This window comes from Ranitomeya imitator, chromosome 2, assembly GCF_032444005.1.
Source record: "Ranitomeya imitator isolate aRanImi1 chromosome 2, aRanImi1.pri, whole genome shotgun sequence".
NCBI classification, from domain to species: domain Eukaryota; kingdom Metazoa; phylum Chordata; class Amphibia; order Anura; family Dendrobatidae; genus Ranitomeya; species Ranitomeya imitator.
In genome coordinates this window covers 305,851,949-305,877,800 of record NC_091283.1, presented here as the reverse complement: position 1 = coordinate 305,877,800, position 25,852 = coordinate 305,851,949, and the positions used below count along the sequence as shown (strand labels likewise).

Genomic DNA, 25,852 nt, shown 5'->3' with positions numbered 1-25,852 from the left:
TTTTTGCCGCAGCTATTCTGCGCGGCTTTTTAAACGAAATTACGGATCATGTGCACAGCAGTGACTGTTTTCCATAGGGTTACATTGTTATGTACCCTGCATGGAAAACAGCTGCGGAACCGCAGCGGCAAAACCGCTGCGGTTCCGCAGTAAAAAACGGACTGTGTGAACATGGCCTTATCGCGGTTTGTTCCGCTGCTTCCGCTGCGGGTTTCCGCCTATACTATTGATGCTGCATATGCAGCATCAATAGTAATGTTAAAAATAATAAAAATTGGTTATACTCACCCTCTGACGTTCCGATCCCTCGGCGCTGCACCCGGCGGTCCGGTTCCAGAGATGCTGTGCGAGAAGGACCCTTCGTGACGTCACGGTCATGTGACCGCGACGTCACCGAAGGGTCTGGTCGCACAGCAACTCTGACCGGACGGCCGCGTGCAGCGCTGACTTCAGAGGGTGAGTATAACATGATTTTTTATTTTTATTCTTTTTTTTAACCCCAAATATGGTTCCCGGGGCCTGGAGGAGAGTCTCCTCTCCTCCACCCCGGGTACCATCCGCACATTATCCGCTTACTTCCCGCAACGTGGGCACACACAGCCCCATGCGGGAAGTAAGCGGTTCAATGTATTCCTATGGGTGCAGAATCGCAGCGATTCTGCACAAAGAAGTGACATGCTGCGGGTTTTAAACCGCTGCGTTCCCGCGCGTTTTTTTCCCGCAGCATGTGCACAGCGGTTTGCGGTTTCCATAGGGTTTACATGTAAATGGAAACGCTATGGAAACTGCAGCGGACCCGCAGCGGCAAAATCGCTGCGGTTCCGCGGTAAAAACCGCAACGTGTGAATATAGCCTTATAGAAATACTGGATAAATATCATTTTAACATTCGATATAGAAATATTTCTAATTTTATAAAACTGCATTTTTTTGCATTGAAAAACGTAATGCCTTTCCTTGTTTCATTTTATGCATTTCTAAAGCATTGTAAAAATGTAATATGCTGTTGGTGCATGCGGGCAGGACTGTCAGTAGAGTATGTGGCTCTGCCCAAGCCCCCGCCCCCCCCCCCCCCTCCAGGCCTGCCTCCGGTGTCTGAGGTTTCGGTGTCCCGGACCAGAGATAATACCGGCCTTGAATTGTGAAGGATACGGCAGCAGACCCTGAGAAACATCCAAGGTGGGAACGCCCCATCATGTCGAAGAGAGTCTGCTAGATTCAGGCCTAGCAGACCAGTGCTGGTGGGTTCATGGATGCCAGGAGGGAGCTAGCCTAAAGGAAGGTCTCGTCTTTTCCTGGTGGGTCAGAGAGTTGTCCCATCGTTTTTTTGGACAGAACATTTCCAAAACAACCAAATTTGAACAGATCTCTTGGGAGGCAGACTTTAGTCCTCTGTTGCAGAAGCGAAGTACTCTTAAACTGATAGGCGCAGAGTAGGACGCACTAGAAAGTCGGCATGCATGATTGTTCATGGCGCTGGCGGTGTGGACCGGCCACCAGAGAAGGCCTAGACCAAAGCCTGGATATTTTAAGAGCAGGGTCACAGGAGCCTCTGGAAAACGTGGAGGCTGCATGAATAGGAAGGTTTCCTCAGGAGACGTCCACATTGCTCAGGGGAAAACTAGGACATATTTGTCCTGTGTTTTTTTTTGTGTTTTTTTTTTTAAAGTAGCCCCCTCACTGCCTCGTAGAATATACCAGTCCTTAAGATCACAAATCCTTTTTCGCAGACCGATGATTAAGATGGGCATGGAATAACCTGGACGCAGAGAGGCGAGAGGGTAGGGGGATTCGTGGCATGAACGGTCCTCCGGGGAACCCCAAACACTCTTGATGTGTTAGGGCCTTGCCTCGCAGACCACAGATGATACGGTAGTGACAATTCTAGGTGGGAGATTAGAGTGACAATTCCACTGTCGCCCTCAAAAGCCATATCTGGGAAGAAAAAAAAAATTGTTAATAGAAAAAAAAAAAAAAAACCTAAGGCCTAAACTGGGCTGGGAGGTCCAGACCCATGTCTTCCTCCTACTGACATTAAGCTAAAACAGATTAGCTTCGTGCCAGTTGGTGGTGTACCCTCCTCTACAGGAAATACCTAAAAAAATTTTTTTTTTGCATAGCATAAGCAGCATACACCCATTTTTTTTTTTGTGTACCCCAATGAAGCATTAGCCCCCCCACATCAACCAGAAGGCCACACAGAATAACCTCGCTCCCCCAGTCAGAAACATCCACCTCACATTAACCAGCGGACCCCACAGGATAAACCCAAAGCCCACCAGACATTCCCTCCCACAAGCGTAAATCTCCATATGACGCGCCCTGCCCCCAACCATAAATCCCATCAGACACCCCACCGGATGCCACCCCAGCTTAACCCCCCAGCATAAACCCCCATCGGACGTCCACCCCTCCTCCAAGCATTACTCCCATCGTACACCACGCCCACCCAAGAATAAACCCCCACCGGACGGCCAAACCCCCACCGGACAGCCAAACCCCCACCGGACGTGGACCCCCCCCCACCCAGCACAAACCCCCGACCCAGCCCAAACCCCCCATCGGACGTCCACCCCCCCACCCAGCACAAACCCCCGACCCAGCCCAAACCCCACCCATCGGACGTCCACCCCCCCACCCAGCACAAACCCCCGACCCAGCCCAAACCCCACCCATCGGACGTCCACCCCCCCACCCAGCACAAACCCCCGACCCAGCCCAAACCCCACCCATCGGACGTCCACCCCCCCACCCAGCACAAACCCCCGACCCAGCCCAAACCCCACCCATCGGACGTCCACCCCCCCACCCAGCACAAACCCCCGACCCAGCCCAAACCCCACCCATCGGACGTCCACCCCCCCACCCAGCACAAACCCCCGACCCAGCCCAAACCCCACCCATCGGACGTCCACCCCCCCACCCAGCACAAACCCCCGACCCAGCCCAAACCCCACCCATCGGACGTCCACCCCCCCACCCAGCACAAACCCCCGACCCAGCCCAAACCCCACCCATCGGACGTCCACCCCCGACCCACCGACCCAGCCCAAACCCCCCCATCAGACGTCCACCCCCGACCCAGCCCAAACCCCCCCATCGGACGTCCACCCCCGACCCAGCCCAAACCCTTATCGGACGTCCACTCCACCCAGCCTAAACCCTCATCAGCCCCCCCAAACCCAACCCATAAGCAGGTTGCCCCCCAATAAAGGGGATCCCCCAGTAAGAGGCAGGTCGCCTCCCCACGTCACACCACAGGCAGGTCGCCTCCCCACGTCACACCACAGGCAGGTCGCCTCCCCACGTCACACCACAGGCAGGTCGCCTCCCCACGTCACACCACAGGCAGGTCGCCTCCCCACGTCACACCACAGGCAGGTCGCCTCCCCACGTCACACCACAGGCAGGTCGCCTCCCCACGTCACACCACAGGCAGGTCGCCTCCCCACGTCACACCACAGGCAGGTCGCCTCCCCACGTCACACCACAGGCAGGTCGCCTCCCCACGTCACACCACAGGCAGGTCGCCTCCCCACGTCACACCACAAGCAGGTCGCCTCCCCACGTCCCACCACAAGCAGGTCGCCTCCCCACGTCCCACCACAAGCAGGTTTCCTCCCCACGTCCCACCACAAGCAGGTCACCACCACAGGGGTCCCCCAATAGCCTGCAGCAGGTCTCCCCCAACATCCCACAAGCAGATAGCCCTCAAATCCCACCAAAGGGTTCCCCCCCAATAGACAGGTCACGCCCCCCCAAACCAAACCACAAGCATGTCACCCTCAAACCCCACCACATGTCTCCCCCACTAAAAGGAGTCCACCCCGTAAGCAGCAGGTCACCTCCAAACCCCACCACAGGGGTCCCCCCACAATAGCGAGCAGCAGCAGGTCCCCCACAACAGCCCACTACAGGGGTCCCCCACAACAGCCCACCACAGGGGTCCCCCACAACAGCAGGTGCCCCCCCAAAATCTCACCACAGGGGTCCCCCACAATAGCCAGCAGCAGTAGGTGCCCCCCAAAATCTCACCACAGGGGTCCCCCACAACATCCCACCACAGGGGTCCCCCACAATAGCCAGCAGCAGGTGCCCCCCAAAATCTCACCACAGGGGTCCCCCACAATAGCCAGCAGCAGGTGCCCCCCCAAAACCCCACCACAGGGGTCCCTCACAATAGCCAGCAGCAGGTGCCCCCCCAAGAAGCCCACCACGGGGGTCCCCACAGCAGCAGCGCCACCCCCCAAAAAGCCCACCACGGGGGTCCCCCACAACAGCCAGCAGCAGCGGTGCCCCCCCAAGAAGCCCACCACGGGGGTCCCCGCAGCAGCGCCACCCCCCAAAATGCCCACCACGGGGGTACCCCACAACAGCCAGCAGCAGCGGTAACCCCCCAAAAAACCCACAACAGCCAGCAGCAGCGGTGCCCCCCCAAAAAAAGCCCACAACAGCCAGCAGCGGTGCCCCCCCAAAAAGCCCACCACGGGGGTCCCCACAGCAGCAGCGGTGCCACCCCCCAAAAAGCCCACCACGGGGGTACCCCACAACAGCGGTACCCCCCAAAAAAGGCCGCAGCAGCGGTCCCCCCCAAAAAAAGCCCACAACAGCCAGCAGCAGCGGTGCCCCCCCAAAAAGCCCACCACGGGGGTCCCCCACAACAGCCAGCAACAGTGGTGCCCCCCCAAAAAGCCCACCACGGGAGTCCCCCACAACAGCCAGCAGCAGTGGTGCCCCCCCAAAAAGCCCACCACGGGGTCCCCCACAACAGCCAGCATCAGCACCCCCCCAAAAAGCCCACCACGGGGGTCCCCCACAACAGCCAGCAGCAGTGGTGCCCCCCCAAAAAGCCCACCACGGGGTCCCCCACAACAGCCAGCATCAGCACCCCCCCAAAAAGCCCACCACGGGGGTCCCCCACAACAGCCAGCAGCAGCAGCGGTGCCCCCCCCCAAAAGCCACCACGGGGGTCCCCCACAACAGCCAGCAGCAGCGGTGCCCACCCAAAAAAAGCCCACCACGGGGGTCCCCCACAACAGCCAGCAGCAGTGGTGCCCCCCCAAAAGCCCACCACGGGGGTCCCCCACAACAGCCAGCAGCAGCGGTGCCGCCCTCAAAAAGCCCACCACGGGGGTCCCCCACAACAGCGGTGCCCCCCCAAAAAGCCCACCACGGGGGTCCCCCACAACAGCCAGCAGCAGCGGTCCCCCCCAAAAAAAGCCCACAACAGCCAGCAGCAGCGGTGCCCCCCCCAAAAAAAAAAGCCCACCACAGGGGTCCCCACAGCAGCAGCGGTGCCACCCCCCCAAAAGCCCACCACGGGGGTACCCCACAACAGCCAGCAGCAGCGGTACCCCCCCCCCAAAAAAGCCCACAACAGCCAGCAGCAGCGGTGCCCCCCCCAAAAAAAAAAAGCCCACCACAGGGGTCCCCACAGCAGCAGCGGTGCCACCCCCCCAAAAGCCCACCACGGGGGTACCCCACAACAGCCAGCAGCAGCGGTACCCCCCCCCCCCCCAAAAAAAAGGCCACAACAGCCAGCAGCAGCGGTCCCCCCCCCAAAAAAAGCCCACAACAGCCAGCAGCAGCGGTGCCCCCCCAAAAGCCCACCACGGGGGTCCCCCACAGCAGCAGCGGTGCCCCCCACACAGACAAGCAGGTCCCCCACCACAGAGCCTCCCCCCAATAGCGAGCAGCAAGTAGCATTGTTTCACCCAGAAACCACCAACCTCCATGTGGCATGGCGTCCACAAGATATCATAGCCATGCTGCTTTGCCACCTTCATGATGTGACTGAAGACACGCCCCGGAAATGACGTCACACCTGGAAGCAGCCCACACACTCTAGCATTTACCATTGTAAACCTGCCACCAGGAAGCTGCGTTGTGCTGAAACTGCAGAGAGTACACTGAGGTATTTTTGGGGCACAGATAAGTGGATGTTTTTGCGGGGGGTTGCATGTTTGAGGGGCAAACAGGGAGACATTGTATTTGTTGGATTGGGGTCTGCGCGGCGAAGAAAGGGTCCTGTTACTTCTGTGGAGCTGTGTGGTGAAGGAGGGGGCCTGGTATCTGTTATTTGTTTGCGGCTTGTGGGGGGAAGTAGGGACTGCTGTTACTTGTGTGGGGCCCAGTTCTGCATGCAGAAGGAAGGGGTCATGCGTGTGGCTGGGGTCTGCGTGGGGAGGAGGGGGCCTGTTAGTTGCATGGGGCTGCATGCTGGTGTTCTGCGTGGGGAAGGAGGGGATGATGTTGGTTGCATTGGTCTGTGTGCTGGGGGCTGCATGGGGAAAGAAGGGGTCCTGTTAGGCTACGTTCACATTTGCGTTGTGCGATGTTGCGTTGGAGACACAACGCAAACAAAAACGCAACAAAACGCACGCTAAAAAGCAGCATTTTGCGACCCACGCGTTCTTTTTTTTGCCGAATTTTGGACGCAAAAATATGCAACTTGCTGCGTTTTCTGTGCCCTACGCTTGCTGCAAAAAAAAAAAACGCATGCGTCGCAAAACGCAGCACAACGCATGCGCCCCCCAAGTTAAATATAGGGGCGCATGACGCATGCGTCGCCGCGGCTGCGCCCGACGCAGCCCGGCAGAACGCAAATGTGAACGTAGCCTTACTTGCATGTGGCTGCGTTCTGGGAATCTGCATGGAGAAGGCGGGGGTGATGTTTTCTGCATGGGGCTGTGTGGGTAAAGAGCTGATGTTACACGGTGCAGTCCAGGATAGTGTGTAATGTCACTTGCTTTGGGCTGCATGTGGGGGGGGAGGGTGTTTTGTATCTAAAGCTCCTTTCCTCATAGTATTGGGTGACACAGGACTGCAGGTTTACGCCCAGCCACCAGGAGGCTCCGAGCTATATAAAAAGCGTAAAAAAGGTCGCTATGTAATGGGCTATATCCTCTGTGCTCAATTGTATCCCTCTTTTCTACAAAACACCCCACTTATTTAGAAGAGAAAGAAATAGCCAGCTTACCACCACGGTGTGTAACAGCACGGACTCCAAGTGGACTACTTTCATTCAACACCCCACTGATTGGTTATCATTGCATTTCTCTTTTCTCCTTCGCCTCATTGGAGGACACAGGACCATGGGTGTTATGCTGCTGCCACTAGGAGGCTGACACGAAGTTAATACAAAGAAAGTTAGCTCCTCATCTGCAGTATACACCCTCATGCTGGCTCCAAGAGAACCAGTTCATGCTTAGTGTTCGTAGGAGGCACACGGGTCTGGTCTTCAGATTAAAAATCCTCTTTTATTTTAACTTTTCAATTTTTTTGATTTTTACTTTTCACTTCTGTTGAAGGGGCGACGGATCCTTTCAAGGTTCCGATCTCCCCAAACCAACAACAGGCGGGAACGTGGAGTGTCGCCTCCACGTATTCCCTCCTGCGACGTGGGAGACCATGCCTAGGCTGATTTTTAGGGGCGATGGGTTCCTTAAAGGGCACTGATCTACCCGCACCATCAACAGATGAGCAAATGGAGTGTTGCCTCCATGCATCCTCTTCTGCAGCCAGGCCTAATGCCGGACAACCAGCCCTGTCCAACCTAGGGGATAGAACCCCTTGGATGTGCAGAGGCACTTTTTTGGTGTCTGTGCAGTCCCCACTGCATCACCACTGTTAACGTGGATGATGCAAGGAGGCGGACGGTCTCTCTCCACCTCCCTATGAAAGGGATGGTGGATTGAGGGTTCCCCTTTATCCCTTAACCATCCAAAACCTGCAGAGATAGGACTTACTGTATCCTGACCTGCTGCATACAGCTGTGTTACCTGCCACCCAGCAGCTTCTCTAGGTAAGTGCTGGGGCTGGAGGGCTCTGAGCAGGCCTTCCCGGGGTTGTGCTGGCATTGGGGTCCCATCCTGGCAGCGGGAAGGGGTGAACATCCGGCTTCTCCTGCACCAAAAATGTAGCCCGGGGCTTCGGCCTTGTGCAAGCTGCAGCCGGAGACTCCGCCTGCGCTATGACACGCTTCAGCGGCCCCGCCCACTATTCCGGTGCTTTCCATCCAGGACAAGAAGCACCTATTCAGATCTCTGTGGCCATCTTACTCCTTCCCCTGCTGCCTCTGGACACACCCTGGCTGGCACAAGGATCTGGAGACATCAGTGCTGAGGACAGCGCTAACCACATCAGGAGTGCAACACTGCAAAGAGACAGGGGACACAGGATCTGGGTAAGGAAGCGCTGCACTATCACTCTCCCACAACCTCTGCTGTACCCCATACTCTGTAGGAATCCCTTTTAAAGGGGCACATAGGCTGGGACATGATGTACCCCTCTAAGGCACCTGAAAAATCTCATAAGACTATTAGGGTATGTGTCCACGTGCAGTAAACGCTGCGTGGTTGACGCTGCATAGAGACGCAACGTCAAACACGCAGCGTCCAGATGTTACAGCATAGTGGAGGGGATTGAATGAAATCCCGTCTCCACTATGCATGGTAACACGCACGCGGCAGCCCTGCGACTCCGGACATGCGGCGTGTCTTTTCAGATCGCAGCATGTCCGTATATCTTGCGGCGCCGCTGCGCCGCCACAAGATATAACACAGGGCCTTATGCGTGGGGTACGATGATCACGGATGTGTGCTCTGAACACATCCGGCATCATCGCGTCCCCAGAAGGGGCGGAGCTTATTGGAGAGCGGCCTTGCCGCTCTGACTAAACCGCCGGCCATCCTGAAAGTGGACACGTACCCTAAGGGTATGTTTCCACTTTCAGGAAGCGCTGCGTTTTTGACACTGCGTTGAGCCGCAGCGTCAGAAACACAGCGTCCAGATGTTACAGCATAGTGGAGGGGATTTCATGAAATCCCATCTCCACTATGCAGGAGAAAACGCATGCGGCATAGCCGCGAAAAAGCACATGCGGCGTGTTTTTTCAGAAAGCAGCATGTTGCTACAATGAGCAAAACACGCAAGAACACCGCAGGTGACCTGCCAGTGACCTCACGTGCAGTTTTGGTCAGGATTTTACCTGCATAAAATCCTGACCAAAGCCTGAAGCAAGCCTGAACATGGACACATGCCCTTAGTCTTTTTCAATTCATGTAACTCCTGCCAGTCTGCATTTCCTAAAGCTCAGAGTTCGACGCTCTGCAAAGCCTGTGACCCCAAATACGCTCAGGATCCTCCCACTGCAACCGAGCCCACTGTACTTAATCCCCCTGAGTGGGTTTTGTCACTGTCGCAATCCTGGTTACCATTGTAAAAGTAAAAAAAAAAAAAAACCCACTACATACTCACATTCCAATGTCTGTCACGTTCCCCGGCGTCAGTTTCCCGCACTGTGTCAGCGCCGGCCGTAAAGCAGAGCACAGCGGTGACGTCACCGCTGTGCTCTGCTTTACGGTCAGTGCAGGGAAGCTGACGGCGGGGGACGTGACAGACATCGGAATGTGAGTATGTAGTGTTTTTTTTTTTTTTTACTTTTACAATGGTAACCAGGGTAAATATCGGGTTACTAAGCGCGGCCCTGCGCTTAGTAACCCGATATTTACCCTGGTTACAAGTGAACACATTGTTGGATCGGCGTCACACACGCCGATCCAACGATGACAGCGGGTGATCAGCGACCAAAAAAAGGTCCTGATCATTCCCCAGCGACCAACGATCTCCCAGCAGGGGCCTGATCGTTGGTCGCTGTCACACATAACGAGATCATTAGCGGGATCGTTGCTACGTCACAAAAAGCGTGACGTTGCAACGATATCGTTAACGAAATCGTTATGTGTGAAGGTACCTTTAGGCTACTTTCATATTGGCGTCGGGCTTGGCCCGTCGCAGTGCGCCGGGCGGAGGTACCGACGCATACTGTGGAAGCGCCGCACAACGGGGGCAGCGGATGCATTTTTTCCACGCATCCGCTGCCCCATTGTGAGTTGCGGGGAGGAAGGGGCGGAGCTTCGGCAGCGCATGCACGGTCGAAAATGGCGGACACAGCGCACAAAAAACGTTACATTGAACGTTTTTTGTGCCGACAGTCCGCCACAACACGGCGCAACTGTCGCACGATGGTTGCGACGTGTGGCAATGCGTTGGTAATGTTAGTCTATGGGGAAATAACGCATCCTGCAGACAACTTTGCAGGATGCGTTTTTTCACCTAAACGACGCATTGCGACGTGCAGCGAAAAACTCTAGTGTGAAAGTAGCCTTACACAGTATGTTAGATAGTATATCAGTTGGAAAGTCTGTATTCTTTACCCACCAGACATAAACACTTAAATTCACAAGCCAATATACAGATAAAAAGCCAGTTCTTTTGGTTTTGCAAAAACATGGTTGTCTGGGAAATTAAGATACAATCTGGTTTCTTCACAGAGTTGTATAGAGGACGTCCTTATAGACAGTGCTGCGTGCACAGAAATTATGGACCTCAGTGCAGGAACTCCAATCTAGTCATCCCTGTAGTGAGACAGCTAGAATGGTGTTGTTGTATAGAGGACGTCCTTATAGACAGTACTGCGTGCACAGAAATGATAAGCCTCAGGGCAGGAACTCCGATCTAGTCTTCCCTGTAGTGAGACGGCTAGAATGGCGTTGCTGTAGGGAGTTTCATTATTTCTTGGCAAACATTTACACAAGATTACAGCCCCAATTCATGAAGAACAGAATTTTGTAGGCGAGTCTTAAAGGGTATATCCAGAACTTTATAGAAAAACAAAAAATGTGCCTAAGCACTACAAACATGTAGTTGCTACCTACCTGCCTGTTGTGCTTGGCGCCGTTCTTTCCCTGCACAGAGTTGGGAGTCAGCTGCCTCTCAATCTGTGTATGCGCTGACCATTTTCCGGAGGCCATTTTACTTTCGCTGCAGTGGGGATGTGCAGGGCTCCGGGCTTTCAGAAAATGTCGGCGGAGCCCTGCACCACTGCGCACCACCAAATACTGCAGCACCAGCCTGGGAAGGGAGTGTGACAATCACCCTGCAGTGTCGGAAAGCAGCAGAATCGCCCAACTCCTGCTGCCGCCACACTACTTTTAAGTATATTCGACTATAAGACGCACCCTCCAATTTCCCCAAAACTTTTGATGGAAAAAAGTGCGTCTTTTAGTCCTAAAAATACGGTGCCTACATGTTTGTGCTTAGACTGACCTCGACCATGGTACTTACATAAAAAAAATATTTTATTAGAAAAAATCTACATAAAAACAACATATAACTACTTTGGCAAGAAAGGGTACTGGAACCACAAAAAGGGACAAGTCTGCCATGGGTTTACCCAAAACACTGCACTGACTCAAATTAATATATAGATGTCAGCTACCATTAATATATAGCCCAATGGATCCATATATATTTGTAATAACCAGGGGGGTACATGCCTGCCAAACTACATTCACATTACAATGACTGGGTAGCTTAACGCTAATCCTCCTAGTAACATGGTAAGCAGTCCACCCTCATGGAATGGCATATATATACATGTGTCAGAAGGTATACCTTATTGTCAGCCACATGGGGATAAACCTCGGCGTCCCTCTGCCCCGACGCGCGTTTCGCACTGCTTCTTCGGGAGGCCAACCCATTTTTGTCAACCAGTCAAACTAAAGCAGACAGCTGGGTGGCAGATATTCTAAGGCTGGTAGGGGGCCAGTGATATTGAACCCCAGCCTTAAAATAGCAGCGCACACCCGCCCAAAAAAGGTACATCTATAAGATGTCCCAATTCTGGCGCTTTTCTCGGCCTTTCCCACTTGCCCTATAGCAGTAGCAAGTAGGGTAATATTTGTGGGGTTGATGTCACCTTTCTATTGTCTGGTTACATCAAGCCCACGGGTTAGTAAGCTAGCTTGCTTGGTTGTCAAAAATGGGGGGCACTCAAAGCAGTTTTTTAAAATTATTTATTTAAATAATTAAAAAATACAGTGTGGGGACCCCTCTATTCTTGATAACCAGCCTAGCTGAAGCTGACAACTGAGGGTTGCAGCCCGCAGCTGTCAGTTTTGCCTGGCTGGTAATCAAAAGTACAGGGTAAACCACGCCGTTCTTTTTATTTATTTGTAGTACAGCCATTCTCTGCTCTTACAGTTATTAGCAGCAAGAGGTGTAGGCTAATGGGAGTAGTAGTCCCACCAGCCGCCACCTGCTCTCGCTGATATCAGTTGAATATAATTCTAAACATTCTTCCCTGCTCTCGCTGATCGCTGGCAGAGCAGGGGATAATGAAGAGAACCATCTTCAGCATCCGACGCCGAGGAACAGTTCTAACTGTACCGCTGTTTCCCAGGCGTTGGTACGTGTCACACTGATGACACATGTCATCCGTGTGACATCACTGTGCACGTGTGCGGGACATTTGCGGCCTGCTGTTAAAAAAACGTACATGTCAGCGTATTTTGCCCTCGGACACACACTGCTATGTGCACATACCCATTTATGGTACGTGTGAAAACAGTCACCACACGTACCGGAAACACTGACATCTGAAAGAGGCCTAACAAAGGGTTAGAGGGAGAGCAGCAGACACTTTGTGCATTTTTTCTAAATTAGTAAAGATTTTTTTTAATTATCGCTTTTCTTAATATAAAACATTACACAGATCTCTGATTGTTCAGTTTTGATAGAATTCAAATTTTCCTGTAAGTGCATAGGTCTGGGCCAGTGACAAAGTGCAGCCGACAGAATCACCAAAATCTATATCACAAAAGTGGCGAAAATTACACCAGAAATGTTCTCCGGTGACCCTGGACATTCCTGTAATAATTTGTCACTTCTGTGTTGTATATTATGATGACAAGAAAGTGTCCCTGACCAAGACCAGCAAGTAAGGGCTGGAGGTGAAGCAGAGCCTAAACCAGATGAGCTGGGGCACCCGAGAGGCTGGTTGGCAAATTACCCGGGAGACTGGGGGGCAAATTACCCTGGAGACTGGATTGGGCAAATTACCTGGGAGACTGGGGAATTACCACAGTAATCATATAACCCAGGGTCTCCATGTCCGACCCCCTACTCAATGCCAGATTCACTAACCCATCTCAGACAGATGTCTGTCCAGCCTGTGTGTGAAGACTTCCATTGAAGGAGTACTCGCCACCTCTCATGGCCGCCTGTTCCACTCATTGATTATCCTCACTTTCACCCTCCTATTGTCTAATCTGTGTCTTCTCCCTTGGTTACCTTCCATTGCTTCTCGTGTTTCCATGTGCAAATGAGAATAATGATGATCCCTCTACACTGTGACAGCCCTTCAGATATTTGTAGACAGCTATTACCGTATATACTCGAGTATAAGCCGAGATTTTCAGCCCAAATTTTTGGGCTGAAAGTGCCCCCCTCGGCTTATACTCGAGTCACGGTAGCGGTGGGGTCGGCAGGTGAGGGGGTGAGGGCGCTGAGGTATACTTACCTAGTCCCAGCGATCCTCGCGCTGTCCCTGCCTTCCTCCCCGTCTTCTGTGCTGCAGCGTCTTCCCCTCTTCAGCGGTCACGTGGGACCGCTCATTAGAGATATGAATAAGCGGCTCCACCTCCCATAGGGGCGGAGCCGCCTATTCATTTCTCTAATCAGCGGTGCCGGTGACCGCTGACAGGAAGATGCTGCAGCACAGAAGACGGGGAGGAAGGCAGGGACAGCGCGAGGATCGCTGGGACTAGGTAAGTATGTTATATTCACCTGTCCGCGTTCCAGCCGCCGGGCGTCGCTCCATCTTCCCGGCGCCTCCATCTTCCCGGCGTCTGCGCTCTGACTGTTCAGGCAGAGGGCGCGATGACGCATATAGTGTGCGCGGCGCCCTCTGCCTGATCAGTCAGAGCAGAGACGCCGGGAAGATGGAGGCGCCGGGACCGGACGCTGGGAGCTGCAATCAAGGTGAGTATGTGGTTTTTTTTTTTTATTGCAGCAGCAGCAGCGGCAGCACAGATTTATGTGCAGCACAGCATCTATGGGGGCAGTATGAACGGCACACAGCACTATATGGGGGCAGTATGAACGGCACACAGCACTATATGGGGGCAGTATGAACGGCACACAGCACTATATGGGGGCAGTATGAACGGCACACAGCACTATATGGGGGCAGTATGAACGGCACACAGCACTATATGAGGCATCTGTGCAGCATCTATGGGGGCAGTATGAACGGCACACAGCACTATATGGGGCATCTGTGCAGCATCTATGGGGCAATATGAACGGTGCAGAGCACTATATGGCACAGCTATGGGGAAATAATGATCTATTTTTATTTTTGAAATTCACCGGTAAATGCTGCATTTCCACCCTAGGCTTATACTCGAGTCAATAAGTTTTCCCAGTTTTTTGTGGCAAAATTAGGGGGGTCGGCTTATACTCGGGTCGGCTTATACTTGAGTATATACGGTAAGTCTCCTCTTAGTCTTCTTTTTTTGCAGCTGAACATTCCCAGATCCTTTAACCGTTCCTCGTAGGACATACTTTGCAGTCCGCTCACCATCCTGGTCACTCTTCTCTGACCCATCCCCAGTATACTGTGAGCCCTAGCAGGCAGGGTCCTCTCGCCTTCTGTGCTTGTATGTGCATTGTATTGCTCATGTTGATAGACAAGTACAATGTATGCCCATTTTTTCACATGTAAAGAGCCATGGAATAAATAGCGCTATAAAAATGAAAAATAATAATGGCTGTCATTTGCGCTCTTTTATGATGACTGTTGGATGCGTTCTTTCATGACTGTCGGTGGCGTTCTTTTATAATGACTGTCGGTGGCGCTCTTTTATGGTGATTGTCGGTTGCGCTTTTCTATGACTGTGAGTGGGGGCGTGTGTGGGGCTGCATTATGCTGTGAATTGGGGGTGCATTATACTGTGTGTGGGGGGGACTGCACTATACTCTGAGGGGGTTGTATTATACTCTGAGGGGGGCAGCAGTATATCGTGTGTGTGTGGAGCTGCAGTATACTCTATGTGGGGGGCTGCAGTATACACTGAGGGGGCTACATTATACTGTGTGTGGGGGGGATACAGTATAAAGGGGTTGCATTATACTCTATCAAGGATCAGGAGGAGTGCATTGTACTATATGAACCATATTGTTTGGACTAGAGATGCACTTTTTACTCCAAAATTGTCTTATAGTCTGGATATCCCTCATCTGGCTGTGGTGGGGGAATGGCAGAGCAGCGTGTCACAAGAGGCAGGAGCCGGCAGCCGCCGCTGTCTCCTGTGTCCGCTGCTAAAAAGGAATGAATACTCACTCCATTCTATGTGCATTGGTGAGAAGAGGAGTGAATATTCATTTCTCTTTAATAGAAAGCAAAGTGTTAGCTGCAGCCGCCGGGCTCCTGCAGCTAGCGGGCGTTCTACTGCGCCGGATACTTAATGTAATGAATATTCCTTCACTTTAGTAGCGGCACAGGTGAAAGTCGGGCAGCTGCAGGAACCTGGAGGCTGACACTGCGCTCACTTAAGAGCAATGACTACTCACTGCTTTCCACGCACACAGCGCCGGCGTGGAGAGCAGCGAGTATTCCGGATAGCTGTCCTCTGCGGCTTGTAAGCAGCACATCACGCACACAGCCCCTGCGTGGAGAGCAGCGAGTATTCCGGATAGCTGTCCTCCGCAGCTTCTACGCAGCACACAGCCCCAGCGTGAAGAGCAGCGAGTGTTCTGGATAGCTGTCCTCCGCGGCTTGTACGCAGCACATGACGCACACAGCCCCGGCGTGGAGAGCAGCAAGTATTCCGGATGGCTGTCCTCCGCAGCTTGTACGCAGCACGAGGCACACAGTGCCGGCGTGGAGAGCAGCGAGTATTCCACATAGCTGTCCTCCGCGGCTTGTATGCAGCACATGACGCACACAGCCCCGGCGTGGAGAGCAGTGACTATTCCGGATAGCTGTCCTCCGTGGCTTGTACGCAGCACATGATGCACACAGCCCCGGCGTGGAGAGCAGTGAGTATTCCGGATAGCTCTCCTCCGCGGCTTGTACGCAGCACATGATGCACACAGCCCCGGCGTGGAGAGCAGTGAGTATTCCGGATAGCTGTTCTCCGCAGCTTGTACGCAGCACATGATGCACACAGCCCCGACGTGGAGAGCAGCGAGTATTCTGGATAGCTGTCCTCCGCGGCTTGTACGCAGAACATGACGCACACAGCCCTGGCATGGAGAGCAGTGAGTATTCCGGATAGCTGTCCTCCGCGGCTTGTACGCAGCACATGACGCACACAGCCCTGGCATGGAGAGCAACGAGTATGTCGGATAGCTGTCCTCCGCGACTTGTACGCAGCACATGACGCACACAGCCCCAGCGTGGAGAGCAGCGAGTATTCCGGATAGCTGTCCTCCGCGGCTTGTACGCAGCACATGACGCACACAGCCTCGGCGTGGAGAGAAGCGAGTATTCCGGATAGCTGTCCTCCGCGGCTTGTACGCAGCACATGACGCACACAGCCCCGGCGTGGAGAGCAGCGAGTATTCCGGATAGCTGTCCTCCGCGGCTTGTACACACCACATGACGCACACAGCCCTGGCATGGAGAGCAACGAGTTTGTCGGATAGCTGTCCTCCGACTTGTACGCAGCACATGACGCACACAGCCCCGGCGTGGAGAGCAGCGAGTATTCCGGATAGCTCTCCTCCGTGGCTTGTACGCAGCATATGACGCACACAGCCCCGGCGTGGAGAGCAGTGAGTATTCCGGATAGCTGTCCTCCGCGGCTTGTACGCAGCACATGACGCACACAGCCCCGGCGTGGAGAGCAGCGAGTATTCCGGATAGCTCTCCTCCGCGGCTTGTACGCAGCATGACGCACACAGCCCCGGCGTGGAGAGCAGTGAGTATTCCGGATAGCTGTCCTCCGCGGCTTGTATGCAGCACATGACGCACACTTACACACTTTTCCACAGGGCCCCACTTTGTCTAAATCCGGCCGTGCTGGTGACAGACGGGAGACGTCACATTCTGGTGACACTGAACAATCAGCGCTGAGCGGAAATATTTATATTACAAAAAGTGACAATAAAAAATGTAAAGATTTATAAATCGGGAAAATAATGAATTTTACCCAAACCCATAAAATATAGAACCGTGTAATGAACCTTCCAGTCTGACCTGTGATGTCTGCGCCATTTACACCTGGAGAAATTCAATAAAAAATGCATTAAAAAGACGGAAAAGGAGGCGAGAACAGAGTCTGTATGAGGAGCTCCAGGAACCAACTGCGCTCTACACAGCCCTGCTTCCCGCCATCAGCAGCATAGGACTGAGCTAGGCCCCGCCCCTTCCGGTGATGTCATCTCACAGGAACCTCTAAGCTAGAAGCTTCTTTACCCACCCATGTGCATTCCTTGTGCTCCGGTGCGCGGCTCTGCAGGTGGAGGTCTGTACACAGTCCTCGTAATCCTCCATGTGGGTTATTTATCCCGCCTCCTCCTATATCGCCTCCATACTCCCCAGCGCTGTACACACATTATTATCACACTGACTATAGTCCTTATTCACACCTGGGATTCCTATCTGTGTCTGTGCAGTGGTTGCGTTTTCCTTTTTGCCTCGAGACAGTAATGTCCTCCCCTTTGTACCGGCCACTGTAATAATTCTCCCTTCTTCCCCCCACATAAGATTCCCCTATTCACCTGCAGGCGACCATAATTCCTTCTATGTGCCCCTAAATAGCATTAGGCTTGGCTCACATTACGTCCGAACAGTCCGTTAGACTGACTGCGTTACGCCGTGTTGTAACGCAGTCCATTAATGCTGCCATTAAACTCTATTTCGGGCGTGCGCTAGCGATGTGCCGTCATTGAGTGACGGACCCTGGGACGCGGGCTGCAGCGCTTCCGGGTCCGTCACTGCACTATCTGCGCTAGCGCAATCGAGTTTCGGCACTTGCATTAACGCAGCCTGTTTAACTCATGTGTTGAACGGGCAGGAATTTCCTGAACAAAACGAGATTTTCTGCAGAAAATCCGCACACGTTTTACTCGCGGTTTTTGCACCGATTTTTCGCGTTTTTTTTGCGGAGCTTCCCAATGCATTAAATTTTGGGAAATTCGTGAAAAATCCGCAAAATTAATGAACTTGCTGCGTATTTTTCCGCAATGTGTTTTTATCACGGAAAAATACTCAGCATGTGCACAAAAATTGCGGAATGCATTCAAAATGATGGTACGCTTAATGTATGCGTTTTTTAAGCATTTTTGCCGCGGAAAACCACCGAAAAAACGCGAACGTGAAAAATCCAGAACGTGTGCACATACCCTTAATGCTGCGCACAGCCCCTTATCATCCCCCCTTCTCTACAGCCCCTCATCATCTCCCCTTCTCCGCACAACCCCTCATCATCCCCCCTTCTCCGTACAGCCCCTCATCATCCCACCCCTTCTCCATACAGCCCCTCATGATCTCTCTTTCTCCACACAACCCCTAATCATGCCCCCTTCTCTGTTCAGCTCCTCATGATCTCGCCCCTTCTCCGCACAGCCCCTCATCATCCCCCCTTCTTCCCCACATGATAATATTTCCCTATTCACCTGCAGGCGGCCATAATTCCTTCTATGAACTCTTAAATAGTATTAGCGGCCCCATGTTTTCCCCCATATATCAGTAATGTCACCTTTGTGCCCCCGTATATTAGTAATATCACCTATGTGCACCCATATATTAGTAATGTCTCCTATGTGCCTCCATATATTAGTAATGTAACCTAGGCGCCCCCGTATATTAGTATTAGTTGTTTTGATAGCAGCCTTCACCTCGTCTGCATTGTTGGGTCTGGTGTCTCTCATCTTCCTCTTGACAATACCCATAGGTTCTCTTAGGGGTTAAGGTCAGGTGAGTTTGCTGGCCAATCAAGCACAGTGAGGGTATGTGCACACGTCCGGATTTTTAGCGTTTTTTTTGCGGATTTTCGCCATAAAAACGCTATAAATCCGGTAAAAAACGCTAACATTATGCATCCTATCATTTAGAATGCATTCCGCATTTTTTGTGCATATGTTAGCGTTTTTTTCCGCAAAAAGAACAGACATGCTCATTCTTTTTGCGGATTTTTTGTGGTTTTCATAGCAAAAATGACATTCCGGAAAAAAAAAAAATGCAAAAAATCCGCGCCAAAAACACGCAAATTCCGCGCGAAAAAAACCGCGGTTTTCTGGCAGAATTCTCAGGATTTTGTCAGGAAAAAAACCTGACGTGTGCACATACCCTGACACTGTTGTTTTTAAGCCAGGTATTGGTACATTTGGCAGTGTTGACGGGTGCCAAATCCTGCTGGAGAATTAAATTTCCACCTCCAAAAAGCTTGTCGGCAAAGGGAAGTGCTCTAAAATTTTCTGGTAGACAGCTGTTCTGACTTCGGTCTTGATAAAACACAGTGGACCTACACCAGCAGATGACATGGCCCCCCAACCGTCACTGACTGTGGAAACTTCACACTAGACCTCAAGCAGCTTGCATTGTGGCCTCTGCACTCTTCCTCCAGACTCTGGGACCTTGATTTTCAAATGAAATGCAAAATTTACTGAAAACACCTTGGACCACTGAACAACAGTCCAGTTCTTTTTCGCCTTTGCCCAGGTAAGACGCTTCTGGTAGTGATGAGCGAGTATACTCGTTTCTCGAGATTTCCCGAGCATGCTCTGGTGGTCTCAGAGAATTTGGATGTGCTTGGAGATTTAGCTTCTGTCTCCGTAGCTGCATGATTTGCGGCTGCTAGACAGCCTGAATACATGTGGGGATTCCCTAACAAACAGGCAACCCCCACATGTACTCAGTCTGGCTAGCAGCCGCAAATAATGCGGCTACTGATACAGAAACTAAATCTCACGTCCAAATACTCGTAGATCACCCAGGCATGCTCGGGAAATCTCGAGTAACGAGTATACTCACTTACCACTAGCTTCTGGCATTGTCTATTGGTCATAAGTGGCTTGACGCAAAGAATGCGACACTTGTAGCTCATGTCCTGGATACCTCTGTATGTGGTTGATCTTGAATTAATGACTAGCAGCAGTTCACTCCTTGTGAATCTCCCCCAAATTTTTGAATGGCCTTTTCATAACAATCCTTTCAAAGCTGCAGTTATCCCGGTTGCTTAGTAAGCCTTTGCAGGTATTTTTTGTTACCGTATATACTCGAGTATAAGCCGAGACCCCTAACTTTGCCACAAAAAAATGGGAAAACTTAATGACTCGAGTATAAGTTAAGGGTCGAAAATGCAGCAGCTACCGGTAAATGTCAAAAATAAAAAGATACCAATAAAAGTAAAATTAATTGAGATATCAGTAGGTTAAGTGTTTTTGAATATCCATATTGAATCAGGAGCCCCATATAATGCTCAATACAGTTCATGATGGGCCCCATAAGATGCTCCATTTTAAAATATGCCCCATATAATACTGCAGAAAGGTTAATAATGGGCCGCATAAGATGCTCCATAGACACATTTGCCCCATACAGTGCTGCATAAAGGTTAATAAGTGCCCCATAAGATGCTTTGCCCCATATAATGCTGCACAAATGCTGATTATGGCCCCATAAGATGCTCCATCGAGACATTTGCCCCACATAATGCTGCACAAATGTTGATTATGGCCCACTTTAATTGAGATTAATAAAGGAGTCTGTGTAATTTTTTTCAAATAAAGGATTTTAGTCTGTAGGATTAGTAATGGATGGGTGTCTTATAGACACCTCTCCATTACTAAGCCGTGAGCTTGATGTCACCTAACAATACAAAGGTGACATCAACCCCACAAATATTAACCCCACTTGCCACCGCTACAGGGCAAGTGTGAAGAGTCGGGCAAAGCACCAGAAAAGGTGCATCTAATAGATGTGCATCTGCGGGCTGCTATTTTAAGGCTGGGGTGCCTATATCAATGACCCCTTACCAGACTGAGAATACCAGCCCCCAGCTGAGAGCTTTAGCAAGGCTGGTTGTCAAAAATGGGGGGGACCCCACGCCGTTTATTTAAATTATTTATTTAAATAAAAAAAACAACATGGGGACCCCTCTATTTTTCTTATCTAGGCTTGCTGAAGCTGACAGCTGAGGGTTGCAGCCCCCAGCTGTTCGTTTCGTCTGGCTGGTTAGCAAAAACACACAGGAACCCACGCCAGTTTTGTTTTAAAATTGTTTATTTACAGCGCAGGAGCAGCTAATGAATCCGCCGCTCCTGCTCTCACTGTAATTATATAAACAATAAAGCAGATGGAGTCAAAAAAGGCTCATTTATGAATAAAAAGGTATAACATTTATTAAATACATCATCATAAAACAATCTCAATATATCAATACAAAAGTTAGTTATACAAAAGGAGGGTAAAGGTATTCCTACACCCACACAAACATAATTTGTAACGGCCAGAGGTTCAAGTTCTCAGCACCATGTCTATTACTGTTATAAATAGCCTCTACAACAAAGGCTATCGTTCCCAGATGATAAAGATATTAAAAAGAATGAACCTCACCCATGTTTGCCGCAGTGTGGACGAGGAAACGCCAGCCCCTACGCGCGTTTCTCTAAATCTCTCCCCAAGGTCCACAGCTTGACGCTCAAAATCCTCATCAGAGGATCAGAACGTGGGTACAGCAGGAGGTGTATCAAAAAGGGATATAAAAGAGCCAAAAAAACATCTAGGACCTCGTTGCTATCCCAGAACCAATATGGACAGGGATGTACCAACAAAAAGGGAATGGACAAGACACAACATGTGCCAACAAGATTTATTACAACTTTCAATTTTAATTGGGACGAATTACGTTCCATCCTATCTAAATACTGGTCGGTTCTAAAAACACCTTTCAGAATACCCACTGATGACGGCTAAACGGAGCCGGAACCTACGTGACATTCTCGTTAAGAGTCACTATGTGGCAAAACCACCCACAATCCCTGGTATTGGGAAACCAAGAGTGGGATTTTTCCCATGCACTGATTGCTTGGCATGTAAAAACCATCAGAGAGCCTCTTCCTTTTATTCTTCAGATGGGGTACAGGAATATAAAATCAGAGAATTTATAACGTGCAAGAGCACATTTGTTATATACTATGCGAAATGTACCTGTAACCTCATATATATAGGCCTTACCTCACGTGAGTTATGTGTGAGGACGTGCGAACACGTGAGGGAAATTATAGCCGCAAGAGAGGAAAAGGAAATAGGGAACCTCAAAACCATCCCAAGACACTTCAGGGAAAAACACAACTGCAACCCTAATGATTTGAAAGTGTGTGGGATTGATAGGGTTCATGCCGGGATCAGGGGTGGGAATTTAAAACGTCTTCTTTTCCAGCGTGAATGTAGATGGATTACGATCCTTAACACATTAGTACCTCACGGTTTGAACGAGCAAATCAGTTTTGCCCCATTCCTTTAATCATATAGATCATCTCTGGATTTGGTATTTTATATCTGTGTGTCTTTCATGTTCTATGTGATGTTTTATTTTTATGTTTATTTCTAGTTATATAACAAAGGGAATATACCTATTTATAATTGCCATTTCATCGTGTGGGATGATGAGCGATGCGGGAATTTGATTCACTTCTTCACCTCTACATCTCAAGAAAGAATTGCACTGAAGTTCTTTATGTGTATTCATAATATGTTTATGGTCTTTTCTTTACATGTAGCTCTATATGTATAGAAAAGTTATGTGAATCAATATTATTTTGTTTTTCTGGTATTAGTTTTATGTATCTCAACTTAGTATTTTGTTTAGAACGCTTCTGCGTCCTACTTAGCACTGTAGTATGCACTCTGTTAATGTATTTTATGTGTTTTAAATTAGCATGCATCTAGGGACGTAGCGTTCCATTTAGCACGGTTCTATACACCTTTAGTACCCTGCTGCTATGTGCCTTAAATTTAGTACGCACGAAAGGACGTTTAGTGTCCTATTTAGCACAGCTTCACACACTTATGACTATGTTGGTAGGCATCCTAAATTTAGTACACACTTAGGGTCGGTCCAGCGTCCCAGTTGCTAGCACTTTGCACTTTATATATGTTCATAGTCCCGCTTTCGTCCGTTGTTGTCTTTTTACTACGGACCAGTGCGCATGACCGTGACGTGGGTGCTTCGGAGCATCGTTCTTGGCGCCCATTGGGTGGGATGCGCCGGCCGGGGTTGCCATGGAGATGGCTCCCTGGCGTCGCGGAACACCCGGAAGGTCGGGGATGATGCAATGTCCGGCGCCTGCGTCGCGCGTACATGCGCTGTTGTAATGGTCCGGTTCATTCACATCAGGTGCGGTAGCACTATTTAAGATCCTGTAGTGACACACTTGACACGGCCCCCTGAAGAAGCCTACGCGAAACGCGCGTAGGGGCTGGCGTTTCCTCGTCCACACTGCGGCAAACATGAGTGAGGTTCATTCTTTTTAATATCTTTATCATCTGGGAACGATGGCCTTTGTTGTAGAGGCTATTTATAACAGTAATAGACATGGTGCTGAGAACTTGAACCTCTGGCCGTTACAAATTATGTTTGTGTGGGTGTAGGAATACCTTTACCGTGATCCTTGCACAAATAGTGAGAAACCCTCCTTTTGTATAACTAACTTTTGTATTGATATATTGAGATTGTTTTATGATGATGTATTTAATAAATGTTATACCTTTTTATTCATAAATGAGCCTTTTTTGACTCAATCTGCTTTATTGTTTATAGACTATTGGGAGTTGCTCCGTATTAGATCATATGTTGCTCTAATCTATATATTTACTTTCTTACTGTAATTAGCAGCTGCAGATATCAGATGATGGGAGTAGTAGTCCCATCAGCTGACACCAGTGACCGGAGGTAAACTGTATCACAGCTGAGAGCTCACGCTGTCTTTTTACAGCATGTGAACCGCGGTTCTCTGACCGGCGGGGAGGATTTCCCCACCGATCAGAAGCGGTGTTTGCCACCCTGTCATGCACATGACAGCGCAGCAAACACCCGGTATTCGGACAGCCGAACGCAAACGGTAACACCGACTTCCTGGCGAAGTCCGTGTTCTGTGTCTGTGCCTGAATAGTAGGTGTTCAGTATGGACGCCGAACATTACTGTTCGGGTTCGCCCATCTCTATTTGGGATCAGATCATTTCTGTCCGCTGTGTTTGTGGAAACAAAAAAGCTTTTATAAAAGCCTCAAACTTCTGTGTCTGAATCAGGCATGAGATCTAACGTGATAGAAGATTACAGTGCGGGGAAGACGGGAAACCTTCATATAGACGGCCGGTGGTGATGGAGTCAGTGACGGACTCTGGACAAATATGTTTCTAGAGCCGTAGTAGAAGATGAAGATGTCATCCTCATCATGAAGTAGTTATTTCTCCTGTCACGTGTAATGAATATCTCCTGCAGTATTGCTAATGCCGATTCCAGTGTCGGTAAATGAGACGAGAATTAGCGTTATGGAAGATGAGTCTATGAGAAACGTATTCAGCCGCCGACTCCGAGGGAGAAACTGCTTGTTGTCTGTGGCCTAAATATATAGGTTTTATTAGTAGATCTGAAGAAGAAAACTGAATACCCTTATTATCTCCAGTAATCGTATTATTACACAGGATTTTTATGATGTTACATCGGCTCATCTTCTTCTCATTCAGGTCTCTACAATATCGGATCCTCTCAGTGAAGATCTTCTATATAAGAGAATTTTCCTGATTTACCCATCAAAGATTGATATGGACAGAGACAAGATGGCGGAGATGATATTACACATCACCCTAGAGTTCCTCTTCCGGCTTACTGGAGAGGTGAGAGATTCTGATGACGTCACATTACATCATTCTTATCTATGGGAATAACAGATGGACAGAACTGGAGATGTGAGGACTCTGGAAATGTCTGTAGTGAGATTTATTAATGTTTCTCTCCATTACCAGGATTACACAGTAGTGAAGAAGACCTCTAGTGAGCGCTGTCAGGACCCTGTGTCTGAAGGATGTAGAAGACCCCTGAGCCCAATCACGGGGCCTCCACCTTACCCCCTGATGCATCAGGACATCAATGACCAGAAGGTCCTAGAACTCATCTACAAGATGATTGAGCTACTGACTGGAGAGGTGACACTGCTGGGCATGCTGGGACATTATACAGAAACACTATGAAGGAATCGGGGGGATGACTGTATCGTTGTATGTGTCAGGTTCCTATAAGGTGTCAGGATGTCGCCGTCTATTTCTCCATGGAGGAGTGGGAGTATTTAGAAAGACACAAAGCTTTGTACAAGAATGTCATGATGGAGGTTCCCCAGTCCCTCACATCACCAGGTAATAGACAGGATTAAATACACACGGCCTATAATTATCTGTATGTAAAGAATAAATTCAGTCCCTGTATGTGTTTCCTACAGATCTGTCCAGTAAGATGACAGCACCAGAGAGATGTCCCCGTCCTCTTCTTCCACAGGACTGTAAACAAGAAGATCCCAGTGTTCCTCAGGATCATCAGGTAGATGGAGAGAGGTGTCATGAGATCTCCCCTCTGATGTGTAGACGGCTGTGAAGATCTTGTGCTCAGTCTTGTTTTATCCACTAGTATTATATGTTTTATACTTGTGTAGTGAGAACGGTGGAGATGGCAGGATTAGAGCTGATCATAGATGTGACTTCTCCATCTGTCTGTGACTTTTACAATATTTGTTTCAGGGTGAAGATCTGACCCGTATTAATACTACAGAGACCTATGTGAGGGGTGATGAGCGGTGTAAAGAGGAGATTCCTACATATGACTACCCAGGTGAGTAGTGACCACTAAATGCAAAGAAGTCACAGATTCTTCTTAGTCACCGGCTGTGGCTGCTTTATCGGTGGTGTAGTCCGGCTGTATTACCTTGATCGCCATTTTGCCTCTAGACCACAACATTCTCCTCCATTTAAAACTGTTCAAATGACTTTGGAAATGCTTTATTAATA

At 50.2% G+C, this 25,852-nt stretch overlaps 1 protein-coding gene and 1 long non-coding RNA gene across 3 annotated transcripts in view; one reads left to right on the top strand and one right to left on the bottom strand.

Annotated features, from left to right (window-relative positions):
• Positions 1–1,754: 1,754 nt before the first annotated feature.
• LOC138666981 (uncharacterized) lies at positions 1,755–5,793 on the bottom strand. Its single transcript, XR_011318583.1, has 2 exons — positions 5,729–5,793; positions 1,755–1,934 (listed from the first exon to the last, which is right to left on the bottom strand). It is a non-coding gene; the product is annotated as an uncharacterized lncRNA (long non-coding RNA).
• A 33-nt stretch (positions 5,794–5,826) lies between these two features.
• LOC138666969 (oocyte zinc finger protein XlCOF8.4-like) overlaps positions 5,827–25,852 on the top strand; it is a 56,955-nt gene continuing 36,929 nt past the window's right edge. For both annotated transcript variants that reach the window (XM_069755180.1, XM_069755181.1), the window contains exons 1-6: positions 5,827–5,913; positions 24,542–24,691; positions 24,821–25,000; positions 25,084–25,207; positions 25,291–25,388; positions 25,586–25,676. In XM_069755180.1, coding sequence (XP_069611281.1) covers positions 24,620–24,691; positions 24,821–25,000; positions 25,084–25,207; positions 25,291–25,388; positions 25,586–25,676 — 565 coding nt within the window. In that variant the 5' untranslated portion in view covers positions 5,827–5,913; positions 24,542–24,619. The remainder of the gene's footprint in view (positions 5,914–24,541; positions 24,692–24,820; positions 25,001–25,083; positions 25,208–25,290; positions 25,389–25,585; positions 25,677–25,852) is intronic.